This window comes from Stigmatopora argus, chromosome 13 (genome assembly GCF_051989625.1).
Source record: "Stigmatopora argus isolate UIUO_Sarg chromosome 13, RoL_Sarg_1.0, whole genome shotgun sequence".
Lineage (NCBI taxonomy): Eukaryota > Metazoa > Chordata > Actinopteri > Syngnathiformes > Syngnathidae > Stigmatopora > Stigmatopora argus.
In genome coordinates this window covers 14,797,708-14,824,737 of record NC_135399.1, presented here as the reverse complement: position 1 = coordinate 14,824,737, position 27,030 = coordinate 14,797,708, and the positions used below count along the sequence as shown (strand labels likewise).

Sequence of the window (27,030 nt, the reverse complement as noted above, 5' to 3'; positions counted from 1 at the left end):
TAGGAGGCCGGCCTCGCGCACGCCGACGGAGGTGGCGATAAACTCAAAAGGAGGGGCAAGGTCAAGCTCGCCGCCAAGACGGTAGCATGACAGCGAGGGGATTAGTCTTGGCGCGCTGGCGGAAAAGGGCTTTGCTAGTCACGGGCAAAAATCATTTCCGAAGGGACTTTGGGGCATTTTTTTTAAAGAGTTTATTCTCAAATTTTGAGCCCTCGGGGTACGATTCCCTCCACCTACAATGTTTGGACGCCCGCGCCTCGTCCGCCATTAAGTCCCCCGCGCTGTAGTTTCTGCTTAGCTAGCGCACAGTAATCGAGAATGTTAGCGCCCATATTCTTTTTTTGCGTTTTGGTCCAAAAGAAGAAAGCTGGATTTTTTTATCCGGGTCCAAAAGATAAGCCATGGAAACGACCCGACGTCGCCGACGGCCAAAGTCAAACGACGCGACCTAAATATAGGGACGGAAATGTGGTGAATCGGGTTGCCATGTCGATGTGGCGAGTTTTTCATTTTCAATGAGTTGTCTTTGGTGCTTTCGATTGCAAATAAACCAGTGAAAACCCACGTCGGACGAATGGGCAGCACCCGCACGCCCTTGTCTATTACTCACCGTAAACTGGAGTGTTTTAACATGAACCAAATGTTATTTCTTTCGATTTTGGTGTCGCATCATTTTGTAAGAACCGAGAAAGTAAATCACGAGTGGCGTCTTTCTGTTTTAGGATCAAATTCAAATGAAGATTACAGATGTATATTATGTTTCCTGATTTAGGGGTCGGACCCAAGATTGGAGTCGCACGCATCGGCAGGACTGGTCACAGACATCGACAAATAGAGACAAATGTGAATGGTCCTTACCTGAAGAGCTCTCTGCTCACGGCTCAGCTTGCTGGAGTCGGCGTACAGCTCCGTGGTGACGCATTTGAAGCGGTCGCCGACGAAGCCCGAAGAGTTGGCGATTCTCTTGGCCAGGCCGGAGCGCCGGGCGCCCTTGGGGTTCTGGCCGTCCTCGTCGTCCTCGTCCTCTCCCTGGGACTCTCCCAGGTCCACCAGGAAGTCTTCCATCTCGCCGTCCCGGCACGTGGCGGCGTCCCGGACGGATTCCTTGGCGGCCAAATGAGCGGCCCCGCCATCGCGTTCCCTCTTGTCCTTGCCGGAGCTACGCTCGCCGGAGGTGCGGGCGCACCGCAAAGTGCTCTGGTCGTCGTCGGCGAGGTCCGGGCTGGGGCAGGGTTCCTCCGAGGAGTCTTCCGCCCCTCGGCGCGTCACCGAATCGTTGGGGAAGGCGCCGGGGACGGCTCCGGGGCAGACCGGGTCCTGAACCGCCTTGGGCTTGCCGTAGGGGGTCTCCTGCTGTCCGTCCGCCGGGTGGACCTTCTGCGGGTAGGGGTGCGGGAGATGATGGAATTTTGCCTCGTACTCCGCCCTGGTTTTGTTTTGGTTGCTAGGGTAACGTTCGTTTTGGTCAAAAGCTGAGGGTTCCCCGCAGGGGGGCTTGTGGACCGCAGCGGCAGACTCGGCGTCCGTGTCCGAGTGGACCAGGTCGATGCATTCGATCTTTTCTCGCAGAGCGGCGGACGGAGACGTGGTTTTGGAGCGAGCGGCGCTTGGCGCTCCCGCTTCTTTGTCCGCTTTATTCAGCGGGTGGGCGTCTCGCGACTCCTTGGCGGCGTTCTTCTCTCGTTCTTCGAACGGGCCCCTGGACTTGTCGTGTCCCCGCGTCTTGAGGCCGCCGTCGCCCCGTTCCGAGAGCTTCTCGGAGGGGGGCTGCATCAACGGGTGGGACATCTCCTGCGAATTGTAAGCTAGGTATTCCCCTCCGGAACCCGGGGCCAGGTTGTGGTAGGGGAGAGGCGGCTTGGTGGCCAGGTGCGTGGGGTAAAGGCTGTTGCTGCCCAGCAACATGGGGTGAGGGTAGACCGGACCTTTCCCCGCCATGGGCAGGGGGTGAAGTGCCATGCTGTCGGGGATGGGGTAGTGCAGATAGCGGTTGGCGTAGGCCAAGCTGTGGCTCAGGTAGGCGTCGCTCTGGGGGAGGTAAAGGGGGCCGGCGGCCGGGTGGCCGTTCTCCAACAGGGGCCTCTTGTACGACGGGGCGTCGGCGACGCCCTCCGCCCTCTTGGCGTTCTGGCCCGACTTGTCGGCCGCCTCTCGGTGGTGGTCCGGGGGCAGGGGGCTGTGTTTGGACCAGTCCCCGTTGGATTTGGGGGAAAGGCCCCGGCCGGGCGCGAAAGAGGGGTCCGAAGAAGAGAGCGAGTTGGCCTCGCTGATCCTCGGGCAGGACGAGCTGCGCGGCTGAGGGAGCACCCGCTCCAGGTTTTTGTGTTTGATCACCGAGGGGGAGGGACCTTTGGCCTGCGAGGATCCCGGATCGCCGGGAGGTCGGGGAGACGGGGACAAGCCCGGGGCGTGCTGACTTTGGGAAGGGGACTGGCTGGGGACCACCCAGGAGGAGTGTAAAGTGCTGATCATCTCCGGTCTCTCCGAGACCTTCGAAGAAGTGCTGCTTACCGCGGAGTGGGGGTGCGGATGCGGGTGAGGGTGCGAGTGCGGGTGGGGGGAGGGGGACAGGGAAAGGTTGTCTTTCAGGAGCTCTCCGCTCCCCGGGATTCCGTAACGCGCCCCCGGGGCCATGGCGTCCATCTTGATGGGGAAACCGTTGGGGAGTCCGAACTCCAGCATCCTCCCGGACAAGTCCAGCGGCTTCTCGGCCGATTCTTTGGTTGCTTGGGGCGGGTGACCCGACTTGGAGGGCGAGCGGCTCGGCCTCCTCTCGCCGCCCGGCGGCCCCTCCCTCGGCCGCGGCCGGGCCGGGGAGGGCTGCTCCGGCGCCCCGCCGCCGACGCCCAACAGGTGAGAAATGGGCTGCGTGGCCGAGGACGAGGAGACGGGCACCTGGCCCATTCGGGCCACCGGCCTTTGGACGTCCAACGAATTGTCCGCCAGGGCCTGGGAGAGGCGAGCCGAGGCGTGAGGCGACGAGTCGCTGGGCAGACCGCTGCTCCCGCAGGCGCCGGCGCCCGCGGTACAAACGCCGCCCGTCCTGGAGGGAGGTCTGCTGGGCCGGCCCCCCCTGTTGGGCGACCTCTCCCGGTCGATGGCGGACGGGTGATGCTGAGGAAGAGGGGAAGGCTGGTGAAGCTGCTGCACAAAGGACGGGGCCACGCCCAGGCCCTTGTCCTGGCAGTGCACCAGCGACGTGGCCGCCACCGACACCGGCGGCATCCTCATTTGGGGGGCCACCAGCGGGGAGGACATGGCGGGGGGCGGGTACGTGGGCATGTAGTAGAGGCGCTCGGCCGCCGACGTCACCGCCACGGGGTTGACGGCTCCGCCTTGGGGTCCGCAGAGCGAGGGGTAGGCCAGGTGCTGGGGAAGGTACGGGTTGGGTTGGTTGAGTAAAGAAGCTTTGTACATGTTCAGGGCGTACTTGGACGAGTCCATGAAGGGGTACATGCTAGCCTCCGGGTACGGGTTGAGCCACGGCAGGCGAAGGTAGCCGCCGGCGCCGCTCGCCAACGCCATCTCGGGGACCTTCTCCGCCCCGGGCGCCAGCCGTCGTTCCAGGCTCAAAGTCTCGGCTCCGGGGATCAGCACGGGTTTGTGGAGATTATGTGGAATGCCCTTGTAGAGGCCCAGGTAGCCGTTAGCCGCTTTGCGACTGTCCAGGGGGCCGTCGGGCTTGTAGACCAGCTCGGGGAGACCGTCCCGGTTGTAGCCCAAGGGGAGGACTCCCGCCTCCCGGCTCTTCTCCGCCTGCAGCGTTCGGATTCCGGGGTAGACCACGCCGCCGTGGAGGCGGAGTCCGTCGTGGATCAGGGCGCCTCGGTCCAGCCCCATCGCCGCCAGTGGCGTCAGTCTAGCATCCACCTTTGGCCCAAAAAGAAAAGAAAAGAGGAAGAAAAGGGAAAAACGGGCGTCAGAAAAGAGGATCTCTCGACGCTCGGGAAGAAAATGGCGCTCGCTCCTCGATGGTGAAAAGGAGTGGAAAGTAGAAACTGGGAAAGACTTACCATGTTTTGTGTGATGTGGTTCCCTCGTCTTAGTTCCAGATTGCTTTGAGTCGCAGCATTGACATCACGAACACAAGCGGCCCTGTGGAGATGAGACGCAATTTAGCACAGAGTGTCTCGCTTGGCCACAAAAACTCTCTTGTACTCCAAAATTGGAGAAACAGATCTGCTTGCAGAATTTCCAAAGTCGCCATTAGACTTTGTTTTTGTCTTTTGGACCAATCTCTAGTGGAATTTCACGTAAAACAAACAACTTTTGCCCCACCTTACAAAAGGCAATCACATAACAACCTCATGTTACAAATTTTTAACCTAATACATACCTGTCAACCTCTGCCGATAACTGCCCTTATAAATGATTATGATTCCCCTTACAAACCCCCCAAAAAACCTTACAAACACCGTACGACTCGTACGAGTCGTACGGTGTTTGTAAGGTTTTTGGGGGGTTTGGAAGGGGAATCATAATCATTTATAAGGGCAGTTATCGGCAGAGGTTGACAGGTATGCATAATATAACTTACGTCAGCAAAAGTCTGAAAACCCGCATAACCTCTGCTTCACCAAACGTGAAAATAAACCAGCAAATGACTTAAATCTCCGATTTTAATCCCGTCATATAATAACATACGGCTTTGTTACCAATTTAATCCTCACATTTTGACCATTCAAGTTTGGCTTTTGCTGACCGGATGTCCAGCCCTTCCATTTTGTCCGAGAACCCGCAAAAAAACAACACGCAACATAAAAAATCTCGCCACAGCCATAGCGATCCTCCCAAACTTTCTCTAACGAGCGCAGCTGCACGGCTCCTCCCCTCCCCGATCCGTCGGGAACGCTTAGCCGCCGCCCCAAACCCACCCCTAGCCGCTGACCCCCATCTTGACCACCCCCGTGGGAGAGGCGCACATTGCGGAAGCGCCGCTGGTTTTCGCCGGCCTCGCTGACCCTCGCTCCGGGCCGCCTCGGCCCAGATTATACATCAGAGACGGCTTCCGCGCTGGGAACGTTTACCGCCCGTCGACGGCGCGGCGCGGTGCACACGTGGAAAAAGCAGAGGCGCGAACGGAACGACCGACGAAAGACGGAAGAAATTGAATTCGGAGCTTGGGCGCGGGCGGAATTTGATTGCTTGTGAAATGACCTTTTTAGCTATTATTAATTGTCTGTTAAATTGATTGGCCGCTATTATTCATTTCGATGGTTAAGGAAATTCTAATTGGCCCATAATTTTGAAATCATGAGCCGCCGATCCGTTTTAACCGAGGGCGTCGTTGAGTTTAAGGTTGGATTTTTCGAGGGGAGGGGGCTTTTTAATAGATTTTTATTTTTAGTGGATGTTTTTGCAAAAAAAAAAATGCCAACGTAGCAGTCTCTAGAACCAAAAAAAGATTTTTTTAAACTGACAAAGGTCCATTTTTGATTAAATTAAAAGTATCTTATACATTTCTAATAGGTTTCAATGCTAATTATATTTAGTTTGCTAGCGTTAGCTTGGGAATGACAACTCAATAAATGTCCATCTTGAAAATAAATCAACAACCAAATTATAAATGTGACCTAGTGTGTTATGGTCGTCAGCCAATGGCAGGCGGGGCTCAATGAGACGAACAACCAATCACGTTCACACCCAAGGACAATTGTCAACTAGCCTACCACGCATGCTTTTAGCGCAATGGAGGAAACCGGAGTATCCTTAAAAAACCCACAACATGAAACTGCACCCAGAAATGCTGAAAGTCCACCTGGGATCGAACCCTCGAACGTAGGACTGCGAGGCGGATTTTCTAACCACTTCACCAATGCGCCGTCTCGACTGCTTAAATAATAAAAAAAAACATTTTATCCTTAGAAAAACTACAACATGAAAACTGCACCAGAAATGTTGAAAGTCCACCTGGGATCGAACCCTCGAACGTAGGACTGCGAGGCGGATTTTCTAACCACTTCACCAGCGCGCCGTCTCGACCGCTTAAATAATAATAAAAAACATTTCAAAACCCCATTTATCATCTGAAAAGGATCACGCGATCGGATTCAGGACGTGCCTAATTTGGACCTTCCCTCTCTTGGGGGCAAAATGCTCAAGTCGACACAAAATAAAACGTCTTTCCGTTTGGAGAACGGGGCTTGGTGCTCGTTGGCGTTTACGTAGGCGGCGTCTCCTTATGAGGACTTTTTTTCTATTTTTTTTTCTGCACGGCGCCCCTAATAAGGGGAGCCGGCGTAGGAAGGAGGCGAGCGAAAGAGCGAGCGAACGAAAAAGCGAGCGAACGAAAAAGCGAGCGAGCGGTGGGGGGAGGGAAGCGCCTTTAAATAGTAAAGAGCCTGGCCGCGCTCAGCAGTGCTGAGAGCAGCAGAGAAAGCGCTCTCCTCTATCATCCCGCAGGAACGCCGGCGAGCCTCGCCGGCACGCCACTTTTATTGCCGTGACCCCAGGCCCATTAATCAGGCTGCCGCGGGGGCCCCTCAGCGCCGCCCCTCCCCACCCAGGCGAGGCGAGGCCAGCCTCCACGACATCCGCATTTGACACAAGCGAAACGGCCAAAAGTGCGTCACTCCCGCTTCCTGTTTCGTAAACGCGCGCGCACGCACGCACGCACACGGCGGTGGCGGTGGCGGCGGCGGTGGCGGCTCATCTGGCATTGAAAAAGCAATCTGTGCTCAATGAGACTGAACAAGATAACAAAAAATAAGCCTCTTATAGGAATGTAGACATTCGCCTTGACAGACAGCGCGCAACTTAAGCGACGCCGGCGACGGCGCCATCACGCTCGGGGAAATGTGCGCGTCGGGGAAATAAAAAGCACAAACTGGCGGCGGGCCGTGCGTCGGATCGCCGAGGATTTCAAACGTGGCCGGAAGCGGCGGGTCGGGGACGGGGGCTCGCGAGCCACATCCGGCTCGAAATTTCATTTGGTGTTTCTAGTTTTTGTAGAACAAAAAGTATTGCCCGTTAAAGTCGATTGTTATTTAATTGAAACCTGTTCAGGATTATTTGGCTTTCTTTGAGGGTTTTGCATACATTTTAAAGATGTTTGATTGGAAGAAAAGACTCGGTAATGTGCAAATTAACCTGAAAAAAAAATCGCGATTAAATTGAGACTGTCATTTTCTTGAAAGTTATTGTCAATTTTTGAGAGGGCAATTTATCAATATTAAACATACGTCATAGCAACAATAGCAAAATATTGGACAACAGGCTAAATAGTCATCTGCTAAAATAACCGTTTTTCAGATAACTATAGCCCCAAAAAATAATAATAATAATAATGTCGGTAGTCAGATCGAAAAACAAATACATAGAAGTCGCCTGCCTAGCCAAACTATAAAAAATGTGCAACTTATAGTCCGTAAATTACGGTATACTCTTTTTACCAAGTGAGAAGGCAAAAATATTTGAGAATTTTCTCAAGCCAACCAATTAAAAATCCCTTTGTTTCCTTTGTCCTCTCTCGCGGCGCAATCTCGCCAGGCGGCTTTTTACGTCTCTAAGACACGGACGCAACGTTCCGACATGGCGGTCGAACAAAACGCCCACAACGGACCTTCCGTTCTTTCCTAAACGGAAAAGCTAAGCCCCGGCGCCAAGGTGCCGTCCTTCCCCCGCCCTCCCGATTGAGGAAGCGACGTCGTACACAACAACAAGCCGTCTAATGCCGTGACACATTGCGTCTAATGAGGAGCGAGCGCCGCGGCGGCGGAGGCGGCGGCAGCGGCGCATCTTTATTAATTGCCTGGCAAACGGCAGAGTGTCGGCTTTGACCCACAAAAGAGCGCCTGGGCTGGGGCCATTTTCTTTTCAATCCAGAAACATGGCAAAAATCGACAGAAAAAAAAATGTCATTAGGAAAAAGCGCTAAACGTGACCGAGCGGCGCCCCGATTACGCCGCCAATCCCTCGTCGCAGCCTCATTGCGCACGGCGGGACGTAACGCCGCTCCATTATCCCTCGTCATTACGGGCCGGAAAACGGGCGCGTCGTGCTTTGCTAACGTTAGCGCAATTAGTAGGCGTTTAGACACCGCTAAACGTTGGCGGCGCTTTGATGATGCTCGGGAGATTATCGTCGTCGTGACGACGCGGAAGAGTCAAGGACGATATTTATTGTTGGGTAGCGCTGTTAGAAAAAAAATAGCAGGTTGGCTTCCACGTTTGGATGCTGATTATCGCCCCCGACTGGATTGGAGGGGAAATGCGAAAGATTACGAGCTAAAAATCGCCTGTTGCAATTACATTTTAATCAAATGACAACACATTTTAGTGCATGAAGAATTGAAAAAATACAATATTTAGGGTTAAAGTGCAACGTAAAAGAACTTTAGCTGGAGAAATAAATGAAATAAAGACAAGTTTGACTCTTTGCCCCGACGGAGCCGGGAATACAACATTCCAGGATTGACACTTGAATGCTTTTGACTACGGAAAGTTGGCATTCAAAGACGTGGTCAAAAAAGGATATTGAAAAGATGCTTTTGTTTGGGAAGACAATCAAGTCACATTCTTCAAAGATGACCTTTAAAGGCGACCTTGCTTGGAATTCCAAATGAATGGCGCTTGAAATTGGCCTTCCATGCAGAGTGTGATTTTATTGCAATCATTTTTTGGGTCCAAAAAAAAAAAAGAATAATTCGCAGCCGCTGTGACTTCTTATTAGGCAATTACCTTGCCTTCACACCCACCCAATCAGAGCAAAGAGTTTAAATGTAAACATGAAATCTTCAAATTCAGCCACAATGTAATGTTCACAATAAAGACTAAGAAAAATAGCATATTTTAGGCTAGCTAGCTCACAATTTGATAGCAACAATTAAAATAATCATGATAAACAATTATAAAACTATTTAAGAAATATAAAATGGATAAAAACATGAAAATGAGGGCCCCCAAAAACACGCTTGCTCCCAATCTACGTCGGCTAGAATCGGCCAAAGCGGATTGGCCGTCAACAAAAGCCCACGAGTGCCCAATAAGAGTTGAATGCGCTTCGTCACGCAAACTTGATGAAATAACCAGCAAGTTTCGGAAAAATAACGCAAGGTCGCCAATAACAACGGACAAAGTGACATCGCCGACTGGCGAGCGTGAGGCGCCGTTTTCCAAAATAGTTTGCTTTTCCTCAACGCCTTGTTGACGTACCGCACGTGTTAAGATTCGGGATGAGGGGGGAGTTTGCGGGGGGGGGGGGGGGGGGGGGGGTGAGCGGCGTGTCCGCGCACGTCCCCGGCAACAAACAACTCCCGACGGCCGTCCAATCCATCACGCGGCCCGGCCGGCAGCAGGCGGGCAGACAGGCAGGCGGGCGGGCTGGAAGAGGAGGGGGTTGAAGCTGGAAGGGGGGTTGTGTGTGTGTGTGTGCGTGGCTGAGGGGGGCCGGGGGGGCTTCGGCGGTCGTGCTGCGTTTATAAAGCAGACCGCAGCAGCGGAGCCCTGACGCGCACCATTAAACAGAAAAACCACCGGGTGTTTTTAGCCCAGTTGTTACGGAGTTGGCTATCGGCCGCTTTTTCAGACGAAGCCCTGCTATATTGGCAATAAATATCAAAATTAGTTTGATCGGAGCGGACGGATGTTCGTTCCGATCAAAGTCGCCGGCCGGCCGGCTGGCTGTGGATGGCCCGATTCGTCCCGCTGATTTCCTGCCTGTGACAGCAGCGACTTGAACTCGCCGTGACCTCCATCACCGGAACAAACAACGGCGCCGCTCATCATTTCCTCCTGGGCGGAGGCCTCCTAATTCCCCGCGTCACCGGCGCGAAGTGGGGCGGGGGGCGGGTGGAGGCGCTAGCGTGCGCCGAGGACAAACAAGTTGGCCCGAGTGCTTTTTACGGCCACTCGGGGGAAATTATTCACCGCCAGCCCGCGGCGCTTCTGACATATCCGCTCGTCCGCAGGTGCGCGGAAGGGGAAACGTGGGCCTGGTGTGCCGAGGCGCCGGCCCCCCCTGCGCCCCCCCCCTACTCACCGCGGCTGATTTTTTTTTTTCGGGCCCTGGAGCCCCGCCAGGCGCGCTGGAGCGAAGAGCCGCGATCAGCTCTGGGGGAAGAAGTGGGGGGGCGCAGTGTGACGCAGGATAATCTCCACAGCGACGGGGGTGGGAGGCTCGGAAGGGAAGGGGGGTCCGCGGGAGGGGGGGGATAAACAGGGATTAAACGGTGTGCGCGCTCACACACAAATCAGAGCCCCGGTCTGGTCGCGTCGCCGCCACGCGAGTGTGTGTGTTACGGGATTTTCCACAGATATCCGCGCGCACGAGCTAGCGCGCCATGCTAAAACGGCGAAAGCAACACAAGGGGGAGAAAGGCACACTTATCGCGCACGCTCCCGTCGACAACATTAACACCTTGGCGCCATAAAAGGACGCCTGGCCGCCTTTAATTGTTATTGATCATCAGGCTGACGTGTGCCAAATGGTCCGATTGATCACCGCCAACCCCCCCAACCCAACCTCCGCCCCCGCACCCCGCCGCTCCGCGCAAAAAGCGCACGATTACCGTATTTAGTAGCAAACGGATGAGCAAAAAACAAAATGGCTGGATTTGGAGAAATTCTGCAAGTATCGGCTAAGGTTTTGACGCTTTTACCAGGTTTTCCGATTTTTACGTATAAAAATCTGAAGCGGAAACTGTTTTTTTCCCGATGTTTCGCATGTTTTTGCACGAGAGTTGAGTCAACGCTTTTCTGGATATCGACTCGCAGAAATGTAAAAAAAAAAAAAGCATTAACGCCAAAGGCTATTAGCATTATTATTAACTTTTTTTTGCTAATCCATTGTTCTGGAAACAAATTATATATTTAGTTTTCATACAAAAATAGCGGAATGTGATTTTCTTAAGCAAAGTATTTCTCGAGGAAGTATTTTTACGAGTCCGAAAATACCGGTAGAGGCAAAACATATCTTGAAAAAAAATGAAATCGTGTCAAAAAGTAAGATCTATACGCAATTAAAAGGGGAAAAAATCCCAAAAGCCCCACGTTGAGAACGCCTTGAACGACCTTGAAAATGACAGAAAAAGCAAATGTCGGCGAACGATGACGCGTTCCTTTCGCGTGGCGAACGTAAAAAATGTGGCAAGAAAAAACTCAAATGGCGTGTCGTCTTCGCCTGCCTTCAAAAATCAAAGAAAAATCCCGGTTGAACACGCCGCGTTCGCTTTCCACTTTCAAAGGCCTTTTTTTTCCTTCTTTTTTTTTTTCTCTGCCGGAAAAGCTGCTCCTTTCGGGCCGTTTGACTCGGGCTGCGCACTTAAAGAGAAAAACAGGAGGCCGGGAGCGAGCGCCATCCAAAAAGGGAGCCGGCGGCGCTGCCGGCCTGTCACGTTATTAGCGAGCGCGCTGTAAACAAGGGGCCCCCGCGTCCTTCGGGCCGCGGCGGCGGTGGCGCGGTTCGGCACCGCCGCCCCCCTCCCTCGCCTCTTTCTCCGCCGTCGACAACAGGCGCATTGTGATTGGGCCGCCCCCCCCCTCCCACGCCGACACCGGGGCCTGGGCGGCGGCCGCTCAACTGCCTCTATTCATCCGGGGCCAAATGGGAACTAAATGGCTCTTTATGTGGCCAAAGAGCCCGATTGTAACGGGGATGCGCTCGGCGAGGGGCGTGCAGCATTTCACCGCCGCTTTCTCCACTTTACTTTCGATGCGCTGCCACCGCCGCCGCTTTCGTGCCGGATGCTCTTAATTAAAACGCGCCATTTAAAAAAAAAAGACTAGCCAGGCACCGCTATCTAGAGCGGGGATGTCAGGGGATCGGAACTCGTTATCGGCATATCGACGCGAGCTGCGAACGCGTAACTCTCGCTGTAGGAGTTGCTTGACGTAGTTCGGCGGTGAAAAACGTGTAGCACGCGGCCCAGAAGCGGTACGGACTTTTGGCGTTCCTTGGTATAGTACGTACAGAATCAAACACTTTTTTTTTTCGACACGGGCAGCGGAAAAAGACCATTTTCAGACTACTGCACTTTGCTCAATTTCTTCCCCGCAGAACTATTTGTTATTTTGCCAATGGATTAACGCCAAACCTTAAAATGTGGGAAGTAAAGTGGAAATACCCCCAATTCAGCAGAATGCAACTATTGAACAGAAAGCAACCTGGGCATTCCCCCCCCAAAAAACACAATAGGAAACGATCCAAAATAGAAAGAAAGTGACCCGTAAGTAGCCTAAAATGAGAAGTGGCACAAAATGACAAAAATAGGACAAATAAGCGACCGAAAAGGCTTCATGACCAAAGTAGATGCAAATTATTCTCATTTTTTAAAGCTGTTTTCTACCATTCTAATCATTCTGTCAAAGGATGAGCTAGCTAGCTAGCTAGCTCATTCTGTCAAAGGATGAGCTAGCTAGCTAGCTAGCTAGCAAGCTCAGCTAGTTTAAGCGAGTTGAACATGTATTGTTTTCATATTGATTCCATTCATGTTTTTCCCCTCTGCACCAGATTTGGTCATTTTTAGCTTTGTACTACTGCGCTAGCTAGCTAGTACAAAGCTAAAAATCATCAAATCTGGTGCAGAGGGGAAAAACATGAATGGGATCAATATGAAAACAAAACAATAGCTAGCTAGCGCAGTACTAGCTAGCTAGTGCAGTACTACAAAGTTAAAAATCATCAAATATTTTTAGCTTTGTAGTACTGCGCTAGCTAGCCTTGTTGAATATTTCCAGACATAGCTAGCTAGCTAGCGCAGTACTACAAAGCTTACAATCATCAAATCTGGTGCAGAGGGGAAAAAAACATGAATGGAATCAATATGAAAACAATACATTTTCAACTCGCTTAAACTAGCTAAACGGGGCTCATCTTTTAGTTCATTATTAACCCAAAAATAGTGAAAGAAGGATTTACGTGAAGCATTTTGGTTTGTTTTGGCCGCATTCCGATCGGGGCGCCGGAGTGAAATCCGGTCCGGGCCTGTTAATGGCGATAGACGCCACTTCCAGTTTTACGAACGGCAACAAGTGGATACACCGGTTTTATTGTGCGTTCAGCCAGCGAGCAGAAGGACGTTTCATTGTTCTGCCTGTCACGACGTGTCGCTGGCCTAATTAAATAATTGTCGGGCCGACGTGAGCCCATATTAAAGCATTCCTAATCCTAACGCGAGGTTCGCACGCCGTGTCTTTTCCCACCGAGGACGCCGCATTTCTGGGGCCAGATACTCGTTTTACGTCGACGCCACCTAACAGGCGTGAAATGATTTCCTCTGAAATAGCGGCGACGCGCTCCCGGCGCGAAGAATCGGCGCCGCGCGGATCAAAGTTGGCCCGGAATTTCTGAAAACAAAAGAAGGCGTCCGTCCGACTGAAGCAAAGCGTAGCGCGCGCTAGAAAAAAAAAAAAAGAGAAAAGAAAAAAAGGCTCGCGCTGTTTAGTCGGCGGGAGCTTTGCACGCCGGCCAAGTCAGGTGGAAATATTCAACGAGGCGATGCACATTCCTGCTGTGCGCCGACGGCGGGCGAGTGGCCAACTCGCCGTTGCGCGCAGGCGGGATTACGTCAGGAATACGGACGCCCCAGGCACTCGCGGCTAAAATTAAAAACTAGGCCCTAGCGCCCATTTGGTCCAATCGGAGGAATGCGAAATGGCGCCGTGAGCGACTTGAAAATGACAAAAACGTGACAAACAAGTGACGGAAAAGAAATTAGTCTCCATTTTATAGCGGTTTTCTAGCACGCTAGTCATTCTGTCAAACAGGACGAGCGAGCTAGCTAGCTAGCGCAGTACTACGAAGCTAAAAATCATCAAATTTGATATTGACGTCACGCTAAGAGGGAAAAAATCAATATGTAATGGTAAAAGACTTGAGATTTGCGTGATAAATGTGTTTTCGTCATCTAAAACGACATTAGCACAGGCACATTTTCATTTTTTGCCGGGTTTACCATTAGCGGCAGGAGCTACAGATGCTGATATTTTGACTTCCGATAAATATCCGATGCCTATATATTAAAAAAATCATGTAACCAGTCACTGGTATAGCTCTTTTTAGGTATTAAAGTTAGCCCTGTTTAAAAATATTAGTTTGTAAAGAGAAGTAGCCCACTCCGCGGACATGCTAGCCTGGGGGGTGATTTACAGCAGCTGAAAAGCCTGATTGTCCTGAAAGCACCATGACCGCATCGCATATCTTGTGACTAAATCCGATTCGCTCTAAGGGACGCGAACCCAAAGTCGTTCAGTTTCCCGCATCCAAACTTTTGCCGACGAAAATACTAAAATGTCATCGTACTATTATTTATCTGTTACGTGAAGCGGGAAGTAGTTCCGGCCGGGGTGGGCCGACTTCAACTTTTCAGCTCGTAAACAAAAATCCGAACGCGGCGCGAGCGATTACGGTACGGCGTCTCGTAAAGCCGCCCACGTAGGCCCGCGGGGAAGAAAAACCGCGTGCGAGCGCAGACCGCAAGAACACGTGCCGTCACGCGAGAGGCCCGCCCGGATCTCGAGGGGCCCGGACCCCGCGGGGAAAGGGGGGAGGAGGAGCGGCCACCGCGGCGGCCGCGGCTTTCTCTGCGGGGAAGCGCTCCGAGCGCTCCGGACCGCGTCGAAACAAAAAGCTTTGTGGAGCGAGGCGAGAAAAGAGCGTGCGAGGGAGGAAGGGAAAGAGGAGGCGGGGGGCCGGGGGGGGGGAGGACAGACGGGGGAGGGCGTCCGCTCTCCCGTTTCATGGCGAGGTCCCGGGAGGCCGGCACGGAGCATAGCTTCAATCAAACCGTGACGTCTCCTCCGGGAGCCGCGCGGCGGCGCCTGGAAAAGCGATCTCTCCTCGGCTTTTGTTCACACGCGGCGGCGGCGAGCCTGTTGTCTTCCATCCAGGCGTGACAACGGAAAAAAGAGCCCGCGTCTCCGACTACAGACATGAAACACAACACCGTCCTTTTCGGATTTTATTAATTTCACCAACCCCCCCTCCCCACGCGGGCCCCCCCCTCCGAAAGCCCCCGCCGCCTTCTTTGCGCGGCGCTGCCAAAGCGCCCGCGTGCTTCTATTGATGTGCTCAATCAGGGGGAGCTATTCCGTGCGCGGCCCTTATTGATTCCAGATTAGAAAAGCGGACAAACAGAAGGTTAATTGCTTTAAAATGGGCGGTGAGCACGCTTGTCGCTAAACGGCGCCGCCTCTTTTGAACGGCGCAAACTATTGTGGGATTTACATAAAAATAAAAACATTCCCAGTGTGCGGGGGGCGCCCCCCCCCTTCGCCGACTTGAAAATACGCTCATTTGAATTAATGTGGAAAGATAAGACTCAGACGCGTGATTGCATTTTTTATAATTAATAGAAGTCGCTGGCGCTAATTGAATTAGCGCATAATGAAGCTACTTTGGCGGCGAGAGGGCGGGCTAGCATCACCTGGAAGGCGCACCTCTCGCCGACGAGGTGCCGCCGAGCGCCGTTTGGGAGGAATTGGGGTGGGGGCGGACTGTAAAACCCGCCCACTTCGATAAAAAACAGCCCGGATGACATGGACGAGATGTTTCCGTTGTGCAACTCGTTCTACGCTTGGATGTGAGAACTACGGAGAAAAATATATCAACTAGGCTAGTCCACGATCTGATCACCATATCGGAAAAAGGGTTTCGACACGTCAATTTCAGAGAATTGGAATGAGGTAAAAACAAGATCGGGTTTTAAAAAAAATGGATTAGTTCGCATTTTTAAGTATTAACTCATTAGCCGCCACTGATGGTGAGAGATGTCCAATCCATTTGGACAGGGAGGGTTAGCAGCGATCGGAATCGGAACATTCTCAAAATGGGGTGACACAAATGGGCTCCCCTAAAAATTGGCGCATTAGAGCGGAATCATTGCTTTTTTGCCGATAGGCATCATGGGAGATTGGATTAAAATTATTGAAGCGTTTGCATTTCAATCAACACAAAAAATCATCATTGACCGCGCATTTATTCATTATTTAACATCCAAAATACGCCTTTTGACAAAAGAAATCACAGTTCGCGTGCAATGTTGGCAATATTTTTCCGGCACCGGTTCGAACTGCATTCTGGGACGAACAATTCTAAATGTCATTTTCAGAACAATTTTGTCAAATTCTTCAGCGAAACCTGCAAACCAGAAATAATGTGCTAAAATGCCAGTTCATTAGCGCCAAAGCTTAGCTTCAAGACGTTTTAACGACTCCAAACCGAATTTTGTCAAAATAATTTGAAATCATTTTTTTGTCCACCCCCCTAACGCATTCCTCGCCGAGCCCGAGTCTTGGAAAACGTCTCCGTCGGGCGGGAACCCGGCCAATCTGGCAACGCCGGAGGAAATGTGAGGTCATGTGACATGACGGCGAGTCAATAGCCGTCCCCCTAGACGCCCGACCCCCCTCGTTCCAACACCTGGAAAAAACATCAGCCCCGGCCCCCGCACTGGCGGCGCAGTGGAAAATGACGGTCGCACTATAAATAAGCGGCGCGCAAAATGCCAAGTATTTGGGTTTGGGTTCGACGACCGAAAAAACATTCCGGGCTCGAGAGCCGCGCGGGTTATTGGAGCGGACGGACGCGATGACATTTGACGGCAGATTATTTTGGTAGCTGCGGATGACCTACGCTCGGATGTATTTTGGACGGCGCCGGCCGGGCCAAACCCGGAAAGCCCAGGGAGACGGCGGCTCGGGTTCGAGTCGGAGTCGCCGGGATCTGGCCGTAAATAAACACGTGGGATCCGCGCGGGCGGACGGATTCGGGAAGCGGACAGGTGCGTAAGCTGGCAAATCCGTTTTGGCGGGTTATTCGCGGCCGATGCGGGAAGCGAGCGCCATCTCAAACAATGCCGTGCTTCCCTCCAGCCTGAAGAGATTAGCGCGGATGCCATTTCAAAATATCGATTTACCGCCAGCACAACTCAGCGCAGGAGCGGCCCGCGTTATCCTCGTCTAGCGACGCCCGCAACCAAAGTGGAGAGGTTAGCACTTTCTCGGAAAACGAAAGGCACTCTCCTTCGTTTTTAGGGTGCTAAAAAGGCATCCCGCGTTCCTTGTTTTGACTTAATTTGGCCCGATTTACCCAAAGTCATCGAGAAAACGACAGTCATTTTAAAGTTGTCCATACACCAATGCCAAGAATTGATATATTGTTAAAAAAAATAGCAGTTAATGAAGGAAGCAACAGGTTGCTAGCCAAACTTTCTACTTGAATGTTGTCTATGTTAGGCTGCCATTGACTCTGGTAGACATTTTGACTGGGAGGGGCCAATGAAGTCCAAGTTAATTGGACGCCTAGTGTCGCTCATGACAGCGATAGACGTCCAATTCGTTTTGGCATTTTAAAAAGAGGTCACCGATTGGCGGCAAACACCCGTTTTTTTTCCACTCGAATGGTTTCTACACGAACTGATTGGCCGCCAGTGACGCCAGCAGACATCTGCTTCATTTAACTCGAACAATTAAACGGCGTAACGGCACTAAAACGTGAGCGTTCAAAGCCACTCCTCCCGGTTAAAACCAACAAGACAATTATCTTTGTCAAAAGCGGACAAATGGTTCACTCATTTCTTCATATCGACAAACATAGCCATGAAATAGCCCGATAGCCTGCGAGTTTGAAATGACACTACACCAGCAAACCCCCAAAGCAACCCACACTTTTACCACAAAATGTTTTTTTTGTTATTCCGCCAACTATATTTTTCTGCAAAAATATATAGATATGCAGTTTACGCTGGTAGGGTGGCGCCTCGCCGGGCCCCCCGAGAGCCCCTCACGTCGCCGCGAATGGAACCTCGTACAGAGAATGGTAGGGGGACGTGACATTTCTGATGACAAAAGAAGCGCTTTTCTAAGAATTGTCGGCAGCCTCGCAGGATCTTTTTCCTCTTGGTTTGGAGCGTTAAAAAAAGGCTTTACGACCTGCCCCCCCATGTCAAGGTTTGCTTTAAGCACATTTAACCTTTTATTCATGTGTCAAAGCCCCCTGACGCCTCCTCCACCTTCTACCCCCTCCGCGCCTCTATCACTTAATCCGCCCCCTCGTAAAAAAGCGGAGGTCCCAACACGAGGCCCCCGGCGCTCCCAAAGCTGCCTCGCCGCAGCAGACGCGTGCATTTACGGCCCTCGCCGGCCCGAAGTGGATTGGCCGCTTACGTGAGGGCGGCGGCGGTGGCGGCGGCGAAGCTTCGGCTCTCACGGCCGCCTCCCTCACTAAGCTCGTTAATGAGCTGGAGCCAGCCAATACGAGGCGCATCGATCGTCCTAAGAGAGCGTCCCCCTAATTAGTGCCCGGGTGGCTCCAGGACAGAAGGCGCGGGGCGACATGACGTGAAGTGGGAATTGGAGGAAGGATCTGGGAGGGGTGGGGGGTTGTTGTTGTTGTTGTTGATTGGACTTCCATCCAACTCTGAAGAACCTTATCGCGGTGGCGGCGCCCGCCTCGCGTGCAAAGCCAAAATAAAAGCTGCCATTAATAATACAACAATGGAAGGGGATGAAAGTGGTTGGAGAGCTGGAGCGCAGATTAGGTGACGAAAATAGAGGTGAGCTGTTTATTTTGGGAGGTATTAAATCCGCACGGGGGGGAACCAAAATGAGGGAGCCCAAAGTCACAAAGAACACTCCGGCGAGACCTTGATCCGGCCGTGTGTTTTGTGTACACAGCGCCGCCAAAGGACGCGCGCGCGCACGCGCACGCTTCCCTAACAGCCTAACAGCTCCGAGGGCTGACGAAAGCCGCCGATCAACGTCCACTGCTGTCCAAACAAAACGCGCACGCGCCCGCGCACGCGCGCACAAACACACGCCGCGGGGATGCCCTCCAACTGAACCTTTTTGGCAGGGCGAGGTTAAGGCTGTCTTCCTTAACCTTGTTTTTTTTTAAGCGGCCGGGGCTCCGTGTGCGCGCACGTGCACGCGCCGCCCCAACCAACCAACCACCACCGCCGCCGCCGCCACCCACGCGCGCACACTCGCACACATTGACGACTCTCGGTCACACGACACGGAGTGTGAAAACGCTGAATTTATCCGCCGCGGCGGAGCCCCTGGGACTCGGGATCGCGTCCGGGCCGGGTAGGGGTCCGTCCGCTTGACGGGAAGGACAGCCGCGGGGTGGAGGGGGGAGGCAGGGAGGGGGGGGAAGGAGGCCAAGCTCACGGTCGGACCGGACCCGAGCCAGTGGCTCGCTCGGGGGTGTTATTTATCAAGCGCATGCCGTCGCCCCGCCGAAAACACACAAAGACCACCCTATGCGCTATTCTTAGAAGTGGCCCGTTCCGCTCCCAGTGTCTCCACAAACTATCACCGAGGCAAGCTTCATCACGAGGTCCCTTAATGGGACTTTTCTTTCGAAACGCGTATACGCCTAGCACAGTACATTGAAAAGCTTTTTAAAAACAAGTAGAAATGTAGCGTTTGACTCACCTGGGTAATTCGGCGTCACTTCCAGCCAACTTGTGCCGTTGTTCTCCTCTGTAGCCAAGTTTCAAAAATAAAGAGAAAAAAGTCAGTGTCAATCCGGTTATCCGTTTGAAATAAACGAAAACTAGAGGAAAGTCATCCTTTGACAAAAGCGGAGTTTTTAACTCGAGTAAAAGAGCCGACTTTGTCCAGTTTAGAATCCAAGCGCGCTGGCTCGAAGTGTCCGCGAACGCACCGCTCGCTTCGGCGAGGAGACACAGGTGGCGACGTCCGGGAGAAATTAACTCAGCTCGGCCGAAACTCGCCGCGGCGTCGTCGGCGTCGGCGGCGGCGGCAGTAGCGCCATGTTAGCTTCGAGCGGAGCACGCCGTCCTACTCGGCTCTCGTCCCCGTCACTCCATGGCGGGCCGTCGGAGCCCGGACGTCCCTCGCCTCCGGTCGTCTCAAATGGCCCGACTGGGCACGAGCTAGTCAGAGTCGAGGCTGCCTGAGTGGCTCCTTGTCCGGCGATAGTTCCGCCTCGCGTTCGGAGCGGTTCCCCTTCTTCGGCACGCCGCCGAGAAACAACAAAAAAGCAGCCGACAAAAGACGGCCGAATAAGCAAAAGAAAGAAGAAAAAACGTTCGTAGGTGTAAAACCGGGAGCCTCCCGGTCGGACGGAACCTACGCGGAGTCCTACGTACGTACGTACGTGCGTGCCTGCGTGCGTGCGAGCGAGGAGTGCCGCGCGGAGTGCTGGGTGAACGCTGTCGAGACCGAGCGACTCGCTCCACTCCCACTCGCGCAGACTCTACCCAGAAGGCCAGTCGGGAGACCGCAATTAGCATAAGCCTCCGAGCCCGTGCGCGCACGCGCACACATCAGAGAGATGCTGACGCACACACCGGACACACACACACGCAGGCACACACGCACGCACACACACGCAAACAGTCGCTCGCACACACGCGAGCTCCGCGGAAACTGGAAAACAGCAATAGGCGAGGCATTTAGCGGCGCAACATGAAAGTTGCCGTCATTAGCACGCGGAGCCAAGTCGGATCTCGTCAAAAAAAAGGGAGCGCGCCTACAAAACGACACTTTTTGGGGCTTTTACAGTCTTGTGGGGCTTTTTTGCGGTTTTGTTTTCACACGATACAACGCGACTTGTTTTATTAAAAAAGAAGCTCAAGCGTGCTCGTTTCAGTTCAATGGAAAATTTGGACTAGGAATACGTCGAGTCGTGAATTTTACTCGTAAGTCGAGGCGACGTTGTTTTGAAGAGGTTTAATGTGGAGCCGTTGGCTGCCATTGACGGCAATAGACGTCCGATCCATTTTGACTGGGAGGGACAGCAGCGATCCCTTACAGCCAGCCTCTTCCAGGTCAAAAAATGATTGGACGTCTATTGCCGTCAATGGCAAGGAGTACACAAACAAAATTAAACAGTTTTTACATTATTTAGACTTTGTTTTTAACATTATACAGTGTGACTTCTTTTATTAAAGCTGTTATTTAAAATTAACATTAACCCGATGGCCGTCATTAACAGTACAAAATGGATTGGCGTCCATTGCTGTCCTTGAATGTTTTTAACCCTTTGTGGGGCAAGTACGGCAATTTAAGGGGGTTTAATAGTATATAGGAGGGGACCAAAAGTCACGTGACCACACGTAACGTGTACCGTGAGGTAAACACTGAAAAGGGACGACTAATTAGGCTGGCCTGAAACCTGAGAGACCTCAGGTTCGATTCCCAGTGACTGGCATTGAAGGCACCCGAGGTTGACGTGGATAGAAACAAGAGTATAAGTTACCAAAGTGGGCTTTTTTTGGGTCGTGCTGCTCATCAGACTAATTGGAACGATGGGGGCCTAGTGGTTAAGAATATGGCCTATGACCTCAAAGGCCACGGGTTTGATTACCTGGACTGGGCTCGAGGCTCGCGACTGTACTTTCCAACTGAGGTTCCCTTGTAGCTGTTTGGAAATCACTCCAATGCTAAAGTCTGTCGAAATTGGGCTTTCCTATACAACAACAATCTACTACTTTTTCCTAATAAGCAAAATAATGACTTGCGATATGACTTTTAAGGTCAGCTAGCTTCATGCTAACATATGTCACAAAACACGGAGCATTAGCATTAACATTGCATCATTCTAAACCAGGAACACAAATTGTTTGTGAGTAGGCCCATTCTTAATTAGGAGGATTACTTCTTTTAAAGTGAAAATTTAGATGGACGATATACTTTGGGATGGAATATTAAGTTGTGTTATAGAAGCTAATGTCAAAAAAACGAAAAATGCTGAGAACTTAACATTTTTGCAAAGATGTGCTACACAACAGCTCGGTGAAAAAGGAGTTTAGCATGTCCGCCTCACAGTTCTGAGACCAACGGTTCAAGCCCAAGGTCTGTGGGGAGTGTGGATGTTCGACTCAGCGTGGCTTTTCTCCGGGTACTCCAATTTCCTCCTACGCTGACGGAACTCTCCGTATGGTCAACTGTCATGAATACATACGCGAATTCTCGTTGGTCTCATTGAGCCCTGCGATTGGTCGGCGACTATTCCGCTTTTAGTTAACTGGGATGAACTCCAGCACCCTCGTGAGGATAAGCGGCTTGAAAATGAATGGATTAAAAACGTGAAATGATTCAAACGGAAATAAAACCAATCTAAGTGTCCGTTTTTTTTCCCCAGCCGGCGGATCTGCCGAGCACGAGGCGGTAGAGACGGAAAGGGGGGGATATGTGTGTGTCGCGGGGGAGCGGGGAGGTGTGTGTGTGCGTGGGGGGGAGGTTGGGGGGGGTGACCGCTCAAGGCTGGGGCACATCTGTTAAGGCTCCCATGTCAAGTGAAGGAGGAGGAGGCTGAAGCCTGAGGTGTGTGCGCGTGATGTGTCGGCGGAGCGGAGCGGAGAGAGAGAGACGATGGGTCGCCGAGACAGACGGACAGACAGACAGGCAGAAGGGCAGGCCGTCGGAGTCGGAAAAGACCAACACTCGGCCCCGTAGGAGTTGCAGCGCTCTCGCCAAAGAGAAAAAGGAAGGGAAAAAAAAAGCTCCCATTCAAAGCGTTTTGCTGCGGGGAGTTTGGATTTCTTTTCATGCCAGCGCACGGCGGGAGGAAAGGGGGCGTCGGGGTGAGGCCGCAGGCGGGCGCGCCGTGCCGCGGCTCCTACCAAACGGCTGATTAACCACGCGGCGGCGTCTGACGGACAGGACAGAACAGACGGCGGCCATCGCCGCTTTAGGTGAGGCTGCGAAAAGTCACGGAAAAGGCTGTCATGCGCATGCCGTGCCAGTAGTTGGCGATGTCACTCGAGTGGGGGTCAAAGTCCGCGACATTAAATGAGCACAAGAGTTGTTATGGTTGCCATTTTGAATGACTTATGGGGAGTTGAAGTCCATTTGTTTCGCTTTAATCTCATGTTTGTTTTTGGCCTAAAAGTTGACTTACATGTCATTGGTTTACTCATCAAAATGGCACCTTCAATGGCAGCCAATGACTTAATAGGGGACCTTAAAATGCCCCAAAAAACAACAAGAAGTCACCAAGAAATGCCCCAAAATCAGCAGGAACCGACAACCGAACAAGAAGCATCCAAAAAATTCCCTCAAAATCAATAGAAAATGATCCAAAATTAACATGAAGTGGCCTTCAGGTACCCTAAAATGACAAGGAAGTGACCCAAAATGAACCCATTTCGCTCCAACTGGCTCCAGTTGCTCATCTTTCACTGCTATTCCAATGGATAATATAAAATGAATACATTTTCAAATCCGTTTGTTTGTTTTTCGAGAGGAGAAAACCAAAAACAAACATGTGTGTCCTCACGGAAGAAATGCAAATCAGGCGTGAAAATGACACTTTTTGGCCAAATAAATCCGACGTGGCTCCCAAACACTTCTTTTCTTTCCTCACGTTCGCTCATTAATTGCCGTCACGGGCGGGAAGACGAGTGCGTCATGCGCCGTGACATTTGCAGTCGCGGCGGCTCAGCGCCGCGACTGCACAAACAAGTCGTCGACGGCTTTGCCACGCAGCCGACGAGGCCGCCGTCGCTAAACACCGCGGCGGGATTTTTTTTCGCATTCGGAAACCCCGGAGGCTATTCAAAAAAGGAAAAAAAAACGGCGGTTAGAACGCTGACTTGGCACAGACGGAGTCTCGTTTAACTGCCGTGGCGGAAGGCTCGGATTTTAGCGTCTAGCATTTAGCATCCCGGAAATGTTTTGAATTGAAAACACCCTTTTTTTGACGAATACCAGGCTTCCGTGTTAATATGTCATTTCCTGTTGATTTGGAGGCATTAATGGTCACATACTTCCTGCATATTTAGGGTAATTTCCTGTTGATTTGGAGCCATTAATTGTCACTTTCTGCATATTTAGGGAAATTTCCTGTTGATTTGGAGCCATTAATGGTCACTTCCTGCATATTTTGGGTAATTTCCTGTTGATTTTGGGAAATCCCATAGTCACTCTATACATTTTAGGTAATTTCCTGTTGATTTGAGGACATTCTTGTTGACATTCCTCTGGATTTTGTGGCTTTTACAGGTCAAGCTATCTCGATAGCAGCTCATTTCCGCCCATTCGAAATGAATGTGGATGTTTTGGTCAAATTTCGGTGGAACGATGGCTGCCGGCCTTCTCAGTCAAAACAGATTGGATGTCTATCGTCAACGGTGGCCAAGGAATTAAGAAATACATTTTTAAAACTCGATCTATTTGCCTGAATCCGATCCTCTGTTTGACAAACAAGCAGAAGGATTTTCTAGAAAATAAAAATGTGCTTTGGAAACCGAGTGGTTGCGATGGCCGCCATTTTACGCAAGTAGCGTCAAACGTCGCCATTCGGGAGGCCAGGATTGAAAGTCAGGATTGGAACGACCTTTCCAAAGATAACCCGGCGGAAAGACGAATCCCCCCGCGGGGGAAATCGTAACCACGACGACGACTTTGACACCCCCGCTTTACGAGAAAGTCAAGCGCTGGTCGTCGGAAAAGGTCCGGCGACGAGAGCAAAATGGGAGAAAATTCCAGCGTTCCCGAGAGCGCTTTCATCTTTGGCCCTCCCCGTCCCGCTTTGAGCGGTCGGGGAATACTCAGTGGAAAAGTGGAACGGCCGCGGCTTTCTTCCGCGAAACAGAAAGACGGGGGGGGGGGGAAGAAAAAAAGGCCGGCTTGGCCCAGAGCCGGACCGACAGCTGCGCTTTTTATGACCCCGAGCGACGTCGGCGGTTTTCAAAACGCCCGCACGTGTCTCTTTGAGTCGCGGCGCGGGGAGCAGGAATGCGCTTGAAAGTTCGCCGTCCTTCCGCTGCGGATTCAGGTGCGCCTGCCTGACTAAAAAAAAAAAAAAAAACAACAACGATGAGAGAGCGAGGCGTACGCGGGTCCGAGACGGGGCGCCCTGGGAGGTCGCGGTGATCCCGCCATCTGCTGCCGCGATCAGGCTGGAGCGCCGGCCTGCTTTTGCACAACAACACACACACACCCACACACACACATACACACATACACACATACACACCCCTTTGGTAAATAGACGCGCGGCGTCCTCCAAATGGCACGCACGGCGCGGGCTGACACACATCGGGCGAGGGCGGCCCGCCAACGCGGCGCGGGCTCAGATTGCAGGAAGCTCTTTGCACGCAGGTCGGGCCGCGGCAGCCGGGACTAATCAGCGCCATCCACCTGCAGATTGTTACGGATCGCTTAGCGCCAGTCGCACGGGCGCGAGGCGACGCTCCGCCGACGGAGGGACCGGCGCGGGGGCCCCCGTGGACGTTGCGCCGTCACCGGGCTCATTTGTTTTAATTCATCGCAGCTGTCGCCTCGCCGCTTTAGTCTTACGCCATTACGCCCGCCAGGCGAGGCGAGGCGAGGCGAGGCGGCGCGCGGAACACGCTAGCTTTCTCCTTTCGCAGATCGATAAGGTCGGGCTAGCTAAGGCCAGGGAAAAAACGCAACCGTGTGAGGATATGAGGCATTAAAGCTTTCTTTTTTGTGTGGGGGAGGGGCTTTAACTCAAAAGGATGACATTTTAAAGCGGACCCCCGGGTTACAACATTAAGCCGCTACGGAGTCGGAATCGTGAGGCGAAACGGCGGCGAGGCGGCCAATACAAATGATTGTTATCGTTGAGATTCTCAACATTGTGGGAGGGATTTCGGACATCTTTGTGAAGCCGACCAATAGCGGATTAGCATTTGGTGACGCCGACCAATAGCGGATTAGCATTTGGTGACGCCGACCAATAGCGGATTCGCAGTGAGCGCCGTGTTCGAGTTTTGGAACTATTTTGGCAGGGAAAGAGAAATTCTTGTTTAGGCCGTAAGGAGGAAAAATGTGGTAAAAATATCGTAAAAATGGAGGAAAAGACAAATTTATATATTTATATTCAACTTTGTAACATGAAAATGCTGTAATCCACCATACTCTGAATTGCTTCAATTCTATTTTGAATGGACTTTTAACATCTTACTAGCCTAATGCTAACATATCGCAAACCGTATTAGCATTAGCATCACCGTTCCGCCATTCTCCACCTTCAAAAATGGCAACGATTAGCTCACGCGTAGCCGCAAAACATTCCACCCAAAGAAGACTATCGCACGTAGCAGTGTTTTTCTCGCCGCCGCCTCTTTTTTCTTGATCTTAGCAAAGCGCTGCCCTGCGTGTTGTAAAAAAAAAACAAGGAAAACAAGTGACGCTACTCTAAAAGCCTGCAACTTTGAAGTCAGACTTGGAAAACGGCAAAGCCCTAAATGTTCAAATATGGTTTGAAAGCTGAAGAACGCTGAAACGGGGGCCATTTTCCTTTGTTTTCAAGGCGTTCGCCTTCTTCGCCAAGCGTTGCCTTACGGCTCGGGGAAAAAGGACGCGCGTGAAAACAACAAGCGCGACCGCTTCCTCCTTTTTTTCCCTTTTTTTTTTTTCTTTTCCCAGCAACGCACGAGCACGCCAGCGAGCGAGCCAGGCTCCGCCCCTCCCCCCGCTCTCTTCCCGTGCGGAGCTAACCGGTCGTTCCCCAGGGGCGTAGCACGCTGAGTTAGCGCGGCCTCGCCGGGGATAATTACAGACAGGCTCGGCGGGGCGAGCCCAGCGCCGGAAAGAGAGCGAAGCGAAACGGGACCATCCGTGAGACGCTATTGGTTCGTCGAGGCGAAGGTGGATTGGTACCCATGTTTTGTGTTCGAGGTACTAGCGACTATTTCAATTTCAGCTAGCTTCTTGGAAATGGGAAAACAAGCAAAAAAAGGAAAATCATGCATAATTGTTTTTTTATCGTAATAACCCTCATTTTCTCTCAATGCCGTGATTTGTTTGGTCTCCTGGCAATTGTTTTTTCCTTAATTGTTGTGGGTTTTTTTACATACAAAACAAGGGCGGCCGGTCAATTTACGGATGTAATCTGACGACGTTGGTTTGTTTAATTTTAAAACCATTGGGGGGGAAAAAGACGGGTAAGATTGTTATTTTATGATGAGAATTGGAAGAATCAAGTCAGAGTTCTGAGAATCAATTGAGAATTCTGATTTTCACGGGTTTTCTTTAGTCGCCCTGATGGCGGAATTCAGACTTTATTCTCAGAATTCGGGCTATTAAAATTCTGAGAATAATATGACAAGAATAAAGTGAGAATATTATGAGAAAAAACTTGCAATATGAT

General features: G+C 51.9%; 1 protein-coding gene across 4 annotated transcripts in view; it reads right to left on the bottom strand.

Annotated features, from left to right (window-relative positions):
- The window catches only part of bcor (BCL6 corepressor), a 41,665-nt gene extending 21,620 nt beyond the window's left edge, over window positions 1-20,045 (bottom strand). For 3 of the 4 annotated variants that reach the window (XM_077616916.1, XM_077616918.1, XM_077616919.1), the window contains exons 1-3: window positions 19,374-19,434; window positions 4,014-4,095; window positions 859-3,870 (exon numbers count right to left, since the gene is read on the bottom strand). In XM_077616916.1, coding sequence (XP_077473042.1) covers window positions 859-3,870; window positions 4,014-4,016 — 3,015 coding nt within the window. In that variant the 5' untranslated portion in view covers window positions 4,017-4,095; window positions 19,374-19,434. Of the gene's footprint in view, window positions 1-858; window positions 3,871-4,013; window positions 4,096-19,373; window positions 19,435-19,605 lie in introns of those variants that run through there. The other variant, XM_077616917.1, reaches the window with a different exon arrangement.
- Between the last annotated feature and the right edge of the window lie 6,985 nt (window positions 20,046-27,030).